Below are 10,982 nucleotides of genomic sequence, written 5' to 3' on the forward strand. Positions count from 1 at the left end.
TAAAATGCATAATTTTTAAAAATTAACTATGCTATCCATATTCATACTAAATAAGACAAATAATAAGTTTAAAAGCACATGGCATATTTATTGGGGAATATCAATTTCCAAGCTAAATCAAAGTTTCTTGGTTCATAAAATGATATTCAACTTAAAAATATGTCACAGAAAGTTTCAATCATTTATTAGGCTACTTCAGAGAACTGAAAACTGAATTTGAAACCATGATGGTTATTTGTATTTGTCAGGTTAAAGACAGCAAAAAACTCTTTTCTGCAAAGCAGGGATGCTCAGCCAATACTACTGGAACACTTTACAGTGACCAATCTTATTCGACATGAAGCTCCTTTTCTTCTTTGCTAAGTCACTTTGTCAATTCAATACATATTCCATCCGAAGTGGGCTATTATTAAGCATTCTGGAGTGAGAAATCAATAAGGTAAATACTACTAGAAAGAGCTTCTCCACGTCCCATGACGGTTACTTTGAGTGGAGTTCTGTAATACAGAACATCAATGAAAACACATCAGATCAGCATCACTGATTTTATTTCAAAATAACGTATGGACCGTCTTTTGAAGGGGGCCTAACACTTCTTCTAGTCCCGACCGCCAGACTAGTTGGGACGAACAATCGAAAGCATAGAAAAGTTTATTAAGTTTAAGATTCTCGTCGTGTATCTCAGTCAGGAAAAGTGAACCATAAGCACTCTTAGGCGGAGTATCTCTCACCTGCAAGCCTTCAGCACACCTGATTCTCCATGCCGAAAGCATTTTCGCGTTGTTCCCCCCCGCCCCACCCGCCGAGGAGCGCAACGAGGCGGCGGAGCCCCCGGGGCTGCGGAGAGGCTCCGCGGCGCTGCCCCCGCCTGGGACCCGCCGCGCCTCCGCAGCCCGGGGCTCGGCGCGGGGCTGCCACGGGCCACGCAGCCACCAAGTTGCTCAGCGGCTGCACGGTGCTCGCCAGCTGTTCGTGTGCTGCACACCCGGCACTGCTTCAACTTGGGAAAAGAAAACGTGAGCGTTGCCGCTCCGAAACTCGGAGGGATAGTTGAAAGAGACTACGGGGAGGCAGCGAGAGCTCCAAAGGAGCAAGAAACGAGACAGTGAGGAGCCTGCTGGCCCCGCAGCGAAGCTCCCGGCTTTCCCCCTCGTCCTCTTTCTCTTTCCCCACCTCTCGGGCAAAGTTTCGCCGCTCGTTCCGGGCTCCGGATCTCCCTGCGGTCCCCACATCCACCTCTCTCGCGTCTCCCAAGAACGAGATAAATAAAAGTCTGTTAGAGGGAGCCCCCCTCAGGAAACTTACGTTTGATCTGCCTGGGTTTGCTCTGTTTCCTTCGGGACATGCTGCTCGGCGGCCGCTCCTGCCTGGCTCCAGGTGCGGGAGGGGGGGATCAACAGACGGGGCTCATGGAGAAGCCGGCGGCCGCCTCGGGATGCGAAGTCAAATGACAGAGAGACGCGGAGAGGGGAAAGAGCGCGTGTCGGAGGACGAGGGAACGGGGTAGGTGAGACGGAGAGCGAGAATGAAGGCAGAGAAAAGCAGAAACAGCGGAGGGAGGGCGCGAGGGAAGGAGCGAGGGAGGGAGGGAGAGGAGGAAGGAAGGGAGGGAGGGAGAGAGGGAGGGAGGGGAAAGCCTGGCTCCTCGCTCGCTCGCTCGCTCTCTCCCTCTCCCGCTCGCTCTGTGCCGCTCCCCGCGCCGCGCTCCGCTCCGACTGACAGCGGCGGGAGGTGCCGGCGAGGGAGGGGGCGAGGGAGGGGCTTTGGGGACGGGGGGGCGGAAAGAGGGGGGCGTTTGTCCGTCAGGCTTGACGGGCAGTGGCTGCTGCCAGAGACGAGTCCGCATGCAAATCGTCTCCTGCCCGCGGGGCGCCGAGGCGGGAGGCTTCAATCGTCCCGGCTCCGCCGGCGGAGACAGCTGCAACTTTCCTGAGCGAGACGCAGCGGCAGAACGGGCGAAGAAAGTCGGCGGCGGGCGCGATGCGCCGCGCACGGGGACCCGCCGGGCTGTCCTGGCGCTGCGGGAACGCGAGTGCGTCCTCGGGGAGAGCCGAAGAAGCGCCGGCATCCCGGCTGCTTCTCCCGAGGCAGCGCTTCCCCGGGTGGCTCCGCACGCCGGCATCCCGGCTGCTTCTCCCGAGGCAGCGCTCCCCCCGGGCGGCCCCGCACGCCGGATCTCGGGTTCTTCTCCCGAGGCAGCGCTCCCCCCGGGCGGCCCCGCACGCCGGATCCCGGGTTCGCCTGGCAGGTGCCGCTCGTTCCGCCTGGGCGAACGGGGAAGGCGCCTGGTTCGCGCTCTCCCGCCGCTGCCGCCGCTCTGGTGGGTCCCGGGGAGCGCCGGGCAGCGCTGCTCCATCGCGTCTTGCGATGACTTTTAGATGAGAGAGAAAGATGAGCGAACTAAGCGTGTAGACTTTGATTACTTTCCCCCTTCTAAATAGTGAAATTGTTTCTGCCGTAGTAGAAAACAACAACTGACGCTTCCGTCACTGCTATCAGTTCAAAGCTAAACCATTAGCAACACTTCCATTCGCAGCCGATGTCCTCGGGACAAAATTTCTCGCGACTCTCCTGTTTAATGACCTGAAGACTCTAACTTACCTATACCGGTCATTCACAACTCTTTATAAACTCTATAAAGACTACGCTTTCTATATAGACTTCATTGCACTGCTTAGCATTGCCCACGCCTTACTTAGATCCTCGGTGTTGTGAAACATTAACTTTGCCAAAATCGGAGGAGGGGGGGCGGGAATCCTCAAAGAAAATACGAGCCTGATTTCACTAGCGCCAAGTAAGGACACTTGATACTGGAACGTCTTTATTATTCTTCCAGAAATTTCAATTCTGACTCAGAAATGTACTACAACGTTAACTGTTCTCACTGCTTCACTAGCGGGAACTAAATGATTAATATTCAGGTAAACTGTTAAGCATTTCTTTAACTCGTACCTCCATGGTCCACATGCTCTCAACAGAAATAGTTTTCAGCTCCATCTCTCAAAACTGTCAGTGATTCTTTGTTTGGCCAGTATTACAAAAGTCTTCTTATAAGTGGTAGAAATTCTAATATATCGATGCTCTAAAATTTTCCATCGTATTGCGTTAGAAAGTAAGTTCAAAAATAATAAATGAATTTGCAAAAATCTTTTCATAAAAGAAGAGTACATGATGGAAGCTGCATATTATATTAAACATTTAGTGGTCATATACATTAAAGATTCTGAGTAAATAATAGTTGTTTTCCCTTAACTGAAGTGATTGTGGCGTGCCAAATTTATATTTCAATTTCTTTCCTTGAGGTATAGACTCATGGTTAAATACCAATGTAATAGTGGTAATGTTTTCAAGAAGCTATTCTATGGCAGTAGACAAACGTGATAAGAGTCCAACAAATGAAATGTTCTGCTACGGCTTTGTTGCAGATTAGGCTCAAAGAGGGGCTTGAATGGATACTTACCTGTCAAATTAAAGTTAGTGTTTGATCTCTACCCATTCTCACCATTTTCATAAATCTCAGTTTGGTTCCCTATTCAGAATTAGCAATGTCTTTTCCTTCATAGAGGTTGATCATTATGTTTCTACTCTGTTGCCTGCCTTCTGTAAAGTGTTTTTAGTCTAAATAGGTAATTTGACAGATGCCACCTCTAAACCTACTGCTGTTTAAATGTATAATAATGGAGTTGAGTAACCTGTTTCCAACATCTGGTCAGTAGACAAACCGGAACTTAAAAATTACTATACTTTCCATGATAGGAAACAGTTATAAATGAGTGATAAAATGGCAATGCAAATTGAAACAGAGCTAGGGTCTGTATCACAAATAAGTGTTTATTCTTACATACTGTTTAGGGTAAATTACATAAGAGTATCCTTGTTATGCTGACTCTTGCTTTTGTAAGTATTTAAGCAGCAATGTGAATTAAGTTACATATTTTGTCTATTCTACTTTGTCATCATGAAAGAGGACATATAAAGATGTATTATTTCTTTGACTATTTAGAGAGATGAGTTTGATCAGTTAAAAGATTATTACAGTTAGTCATTTCAGTGTATTTCTGTGTAGTCTGGACTCGTTTACCTAAAAGTTAAAAAATTGTTCATGAACGCCCAGGTAGAAACATACGTAAGCCTGCTGGTTCAAAATATAATAAATGGTCTAAATTAATGAATGATTTTGCCTAATTCATAGAGAAGCTTTCATTTAGTACATTTTAGTACTGTGTGAAAATTACACATTTTCTTTAACAGAATGAGTAGCACATAGTATATCCCAGATCAAAAAAAGCTCTGTCAGGCTGTGTCTAGTAGCTGCGGCAGGGCCAGGGCACAGCTCAAACACTGTACGTGGTCGTTGGTGCTGTGCAATAGTTAAGCTGATCTCTAGCGCTCTTCACTGGGCGCTGTTTCCAATATGCAGTATTGATAAGGTTCTTTTGGTGGGGCAGGGGCTTTAGTCATGTAGACAACAGTCTTTCCCTCAGGGCCTGACAATAAGCCCACTGTTTTCTGCTAACCTGCAGAGTCATTCAAGGCAGATTTTTAAAAATCTTTCAAATTGCCCCTCCCTTCCTCAACTACATAATTTTCTGAACTGCTGTAGGTAATAATGTCCATATCATGGTTGCAGTGTCTGCCATTCACTGGCTCTTTAGGTTCACCCGTTTAATGTTGCTTGGAGCAATCAGAGCCTCCCAGAAGGCTTTGCCAGCATGGCCAGGGGAATGGTACCCCCTTGCTAGGAGGGAACTACAACATTTGAACGTGGAGGTAGGGGAAAGAATGTCTCAAGTTTTTGTACTGAGAGAATGGTGGCAATGTATCCAAAAGCTGAGGGTGCAGATAAACAGAAATTATGGAGTAAGAATTGCTTAAAAATGTAGTGCTTTTCAACCAAAATAATAATTGAATAAGAGTAGTGATGGGATAGGCCCGTTTCAGAAGACATATGTTCTTGGTTGATTACAATATCACAAGAAGAAGAAAATAACTTCTGCACATGTCTACTCCTTAATCATCTCATACTTTGTCACTGCCAGTTGTCTACACCTTACTAAGATTCTACAAAGATTTATATAAACCCTCTAACTGAATGGTTGTCACAGTTCAAAACTTAAATTCTTGAAATGCCTGTACTCTGGCAAAGAAACTAGGAAAATTGCAGCTTAGATTTCCATGATCTTCAAGTGTTAGCAACTATCATACACATAGATAATGTGCATACTTTTAAAAACAAAGTCCTTCTTTGGAGAACATTTAGTGATTTTTTAAAACAGCCTTCCAGTCCCTCATTGAGAAGAGGAAATACTAAACTATTGAGATATTCTCTTAGCAGCAGAATTAACTTCTTGACCAGCAACTATGGATTTCCTATCCTTTTTTTTTTTTTTTTTTTCAGAAAGGAGTGTACACTGGGCAAAATCACTTCAGAATTCTCACATAAATCTGCATATGGGCTATTTTATACAAAGACATTAATATATAATGAAGATACTCCAAAGTTTAGGCAGCAATTGAATTTGGAAGAATATATGCTTGATTGCTGGTATATGCACGTAATCAAGTTCTGATCATGTAAAACACCCAGTAAGAATATTAGTCTTAAAATATAATTGCATAAGTTCTGTTGGGCTTTTAGGATTCAATTTCCTTTGTAAGCACTTGGATTCTTCCATGATCTTACTTATAGTGTTTGGTTCTTTAGCTCTGAACGAAAAAAGAAGGAAAAGGTGAAATTTTCCCATGTGTTATCTACTTAGAGTGTTATAAAGAATATATGGCATAGCTTTTTGTAACTTCATTCCTCTCCTGGTTTTGGTCAATAGTGGAACAGTTAACTAGATCAACCGTGAAATTATTAAGGCTCAGAATTAATACCCATATAACACGAATATGGAACAATTCACACCTTTCCCAGCTGTTTGAAAAATCTACAATTTATTCTAATTTCATGATTTGGCAGTTTTCTGCATGGTCATGCCAGGCATACTTAGATTCTAAGACAACAAGAAAACAGACTTAAATATATCACCAAGCAGCCGAATGGTGACTGAGTTTAGAAGTAAAGCTTCCCCTGACTTCTGAAATAAAGAAAAAGCTCTACCAATGTGTTTCTAGATGACACAAAGGAAAAATGCTGCAAGGCAGATTCCTCAAATACACAGGAACCTACAGAAGATCTGAGGATATCCAAGAAGAATAGGTGAGACCAGTGGATATGTATTGCTTTTTCAATGAGTCCTGTTAACAAGTTAGAACTGGATTACTACTACATTTTTTGTGAATGTTTTACTCCCTAGGAGTGATCACAACCCTACAGTGAAGTTCCTGGCCACAGGATTTCAATGGATGCAGCAATGTAGGGAGCCAGACACACAGTGTGCTGGAATCGGTGCTGAGTCAGACTTCATGTTGATAGTCCAGACCTTTGCATCCATTCTGGGAGATCTGCCAATGTTTAGAAGCCAAAACCTATGTCCACTCCATATGGAGAAGGAAGAATGGCATAGAAATAAACGGTGACCTCAGAAACTTTCTAAATTCCTAGGCAGACTTTTCCTAAAAAGGGTACTCTCTGGATTTGAGTTCATTTTTGGTTGGTGTGAAGCTTACTATTTTCTTGGTGTCAGTTTCCTGTCTCTTTTCATCTATTTATTTCGAGTAGAAATCACTGCTTTTTTTTCAATAGTTTAGTTATGCAAGATACTTTTCATCTCACATTAAAATTTATATCTTATTTGTTATCCAGAAATAGTGGCAAAGATTATTCTTCATTTCCTGACTGGATGCTCTCTTATATTGCTCAGGTAATCTTATGGAAGAACAAACTGTTAGTCTACCAAACTGCTTAGACTTTTTGGGCAACTTAAAGTCAAAATCACTGAATAGACATCATAATTCTCTTCATAATGTAAAATAATTTTTTTCTTTGCATAGGATTGCAGTAATAACCTGGAAAAAATTGCATGTGCTTGCAAAAAATTATACATACAAAAAAACCAGCTCCTAATTTTGATCCATGTTATCTTTCATAGAAAATATATAGCTCAAACTGGCAAAATTCTATTGCAGAAATGACTTGCACAATCTAACATAGTATGCCACGCCTTCAGCTGGAAAAGAAAATTCAGTAGCTGCAGCATAGGTAGAGAAAGCTTTTTGATTGAAGAAAGCTGAAAACATGGATGCATGTTCAGAACGAGGTATCATATTATACATATGGCAGCATCTGGAGTGTGATGTGGAAGGAACAGTGTCCTATGAGGAAATATTTCTGGATGCCTCAGTTGTCTGAAATGCAGCCCATTCACCCCCACTGCTTACAGATGGCCACTGAAAACTTTCAAATCTACTGAAACATGTATATAATCCCATACCACATTGTGAATTTCTGCCAGTAGCAGTACTGTGCAGCCCACAGAAGCTCTAACTTGACTGTTTTGGCATGTGCATGGGCTTCAGAGGCCAGTTGTGTTACAACTCAGAGGACTTCTCTGCATCCCATGACCTTACCCTCCGCAGGAGCACACTACCCTTAGCACAGTCTTAACAGTCTACAGTCTGGCTTTCTGAGAGGTGCCTCTCTCAGAGATTCAAACAATAATATAGCGTGAGTTTTGTTTCAGCTTCTAAGCACAGAGGTGGACGAGTTCAGAAAAATATAGGAGAAAAAGGAAGAAAATGGAAAGGAATGGTAGAATAGCAGAAACAGAAAAAAGGAGAACAGAAAGCTGTAGTGCTTGAAAAAATCTTTTATTTGTTTTAATATAAATCAACAGCAGTATTTCATGTAGACCTACTACAACACTGAAAAGATAACATTAATATTGTCAAATTACCGTTTATGACTTTGGAGTGCAACACTCATAAAGTAGTATAAGGAGTATAAAGTACAAATTTAGTTGTAGTGCTTGAATTGAAATAACATTTCCTCTTCTCCTTGGTCTTCCACTCCGCTGTGGCTGTTATGTAGCATTGCTTTGGGGAGTAAGTAGCAGAGTCTTTATCATTGCACATAGCCAAATTAGATACTATGCGCTTCTCAGACCAGTTTCAATGAGGGAGGTTGCACAGACATTAACATCGCAACAAAAGGTATCATCAAGAGTTTGAAAATATTAGGAACCTGGAAACATATATGATGATCCCCCTATAGGTACAATAGTACCTATAATGAATATGCCAGTTGATCATTACTACTTTAGAATCACATTCAGCATCTTTTAAAAATCAGTTTCTCTTTTGCTATATATCCATCTAATGGATGTTCTTACACAAACGCATAGTGATAGCTGGTAGAGTCTATGGTATAATCTGTACTTGCGTCCTAGCTGTTCCTCATACTGTGCAAATGAGGCTCCCCACATTATGAGCAGTAGCGTAACCTGTCCTCTGTATGTATCAGAATTGGTATTTTTTTACCAATTTGAGGAATTTATAAAACTACACATCAGCAGCACCTTAAATAGGAATAAATAATAAAATCTATTATAAAATCTGTTGATCTAAAAAATCTATTATAAAAATCTGTTACAAAATATTCAACCTATGCCAGCATAGCATCTCTTTTTGAGATTTTATGTTCCTCTCAGCAGCATGGACCTGTTTGGTTTTATTAAGGGGGTGTTCATAATTTATGCAAGTCTTCAGTTTATGCCATTATCCTATAAATAGAATCAACTACATTAGAAAGGAAATATTTCCATGCAAACAGTCTTTCAAAAGTGGGACCCCCTAAGGATTCCTACCTTCAGAACCAGCTTCTTACTTTGCACAACAGACTTAGTAAAATATGTGAAAGATATCATAGACCAATGGACTGAAGAACAAAGGGAAAATATAGCTCAATCAGTAATTTGTAACCCTATATTCTTTTGAGAAAATTTAGAAGATCTTTAGTAGTCCACTTTACAGTGGACTAAAGCTAAATTATTCTCTGAATTGGTTGACTTAAATACATCATTGATTTTGCTGATATTAGCAGTACACGTTTATCTCCTGCATATTATATCCGTTCACAACAAAATTCAATTCAAATTCTCCTCTGCTTCATGCCACAAGCAGCATCCAAATATACACGTAACACTTTCAAAGGTAGAATTGTGGTTACAATTTTCTGAAGTTTCTCAGCAATTTAGAATCCTTTTCAGTCTTCCTTTTTGATCCCTCTTGAAAATGAAATTTAAATTTTGAATCAAGCTGCTTCCAAAAATATTGCTTTAGAGGCAATCCTTTGACGATACTGATAGTAAGGAATTAAAATAGCTTAAAAGGAGGAAATCAGAGTTCTTAATTGTTTTGTAGTCTCACTGATTTTAAAAAGATTTAGGTGGACTGTCTCCAAATAAAAATCCTGAAGAAGAACCAGTCTCTAGCCATTTCCCATCAGGCAGCCAAGGGACAGAGTTGACCTCAATTTCATAAAATCATTTTCATCAGTCGAGTTGAGTTTATTTTTGTAGTTTTCTCCAATCATAAAACCAAATTACTTTGCACACATTGGTGTAAGCAATGGTGTAAAGCAAATTGTCTGGTCTTTCATTTATGTCTGTTGGCCCAATAGACAAAATGCTGTTGCATTCATATAAAATTATGATTAATTAATAGATATTATTAAAAAGTCTACGTTACATATTGAAATGTCTTTATTATGGACAGGATCCAGTTCATATTCACTTGCCTAAGAAGCTAATTAATGATCTAGGTGCTGTCCACAGCAGAGCAACCAGACATGCATAGATATAAATCAGTCCTCTCTTAAAATAGATACCCAAATATTAGGTAGCTAAATATAACTTAAACTGATTCCACCAAAATAATATTTTATTGATCTTTGAGAATGAGACACATTGACCCTGTTTTCCTCATAATTGTGAGAATATTGAAATAGAATCATAGAATCATAGAATAGTTAGGATTGGATGGGACCTTAAAGATCATCCATTTCCAACCCCCTGCCATGGGCAGGGACATCCCACTAGATCAGGCTGCCCAAGGCTCCATCCAACCTGGCCTTGAACACCTCCAGGGATGGGACATCCACAACCTCCCTGGGCAACCTGTTCCAGTGTCTCACCACTCTCATGAGGAAGAAATTCTTCCTAATATCTAGCCTAAATCTGCCCCTCTCCAGTTTATACCCATTCCCCCTGCTCCTGTCCCCACAAGCCTTTACAAATAGCCCCTCTCCAGCTTTCCTGCAGGCCCCCTTCAGGTACTGCAAGGTTGGTATAAGATCTCCCTGAGCCTTCTCTTCTCCAGGCTGAACCAGCCCAACTCTCTCAGCCTGTCCTCGTAGGGAAGGTGCTCCAGCCCTCTGATCATCTTTGTAGCCCTTCTCTAGACCCATTGTCCAGAGTTGTATTTGAGTCAGACCAGAAGTCTATGTAGTGCAAAAGTCCATGATGAACAGCAGTAAAGAATGAGCAGAGCTGTGCTGAGGTGAAAGGAAGCAGGGTGATGTGGTGAGGACTGATACAACAGGGTGAAGCCATTGCTCTCAGGCAGTTTTGCCAGGTGTGCAACGTGCCACATGGACAGTGTGTGACTGGAGACATTCTTGAATTGGTCTTGGCTTAGTTTTGGCTATTTTAGAGGACTACTGACAAACCCAAAATATGTCACTGCTCTGTGTTTGCTCTGATCCATATCACTAATCAGAGGGTCTTTAAGTACTGAAGTGCAATATTTGGATCTTGCTATAATTAATTTAGTTTTGATTCTTCTATGAGAAGTATAATCTAACCCTTTAGCTGTATTTCTAGTACTGTCCCACTGATCAAACACAGCAGGCCACATTTACTCTCATTGAAGTCTGCTAACTTCAGTTACTTACTATCTATAACAAAAACATAGTTTAATGTAATTGCTCTGTTAAATCTCTTCTGTACCAGGTATAATTTCATGGGTACATCATCTGGGTGCCTAATGTCTAGACAATATCTAAGCATATTTCTACACATTTGCCTGTTTACTTCTGAATC

The 10,982-nt window shown here is 41.7% G+C and overlaps 1 protein-coding gene across 2 annotated transcripts in view; it reads right to left on the reverse strand.

Annotated features, from left to right (window-relative positions):
* Nucleotides 1-1,709, reverse strand: part of ZFPM2 (zinc finger protein, FOG family member 2) — a 309,210-nt gene extending 307,501 nt beyond the window's left edge. For both annotated transcript variants that reach the window (XM_054059887.1, XM_054059886.1), the window contains exon 1: nt 1,306-1,709. In XM_054059887.1, the coding sequence (XP_053915862.1) occupies nt 1,306-1,345 (40 nt within the window). In that variant the 5' untranslated portion in view covers nt 1,346-1,709. The remainder of the gene's footprint in view (nt 1-1,305) is intronic.
* Between the last annotated feature and the right edge of the window lie 9,273 nt (nt 1,710-10,982).

Source organism: Cuculus canorus, chromosome 2 (assembly GCF_017976375.1).
Source record: "Cuculus canorus isolate bCucCan1 chromosome 2, bCucCan1.pri, whole genome shotgun sequence".
In the NCBI taxonomy this organism is placed as follows: Eukaryota; Metazoa; Chordata; class Aves; order Cuculiformes; family Cuculidae; genus Cuculus; species Cuculus canorus.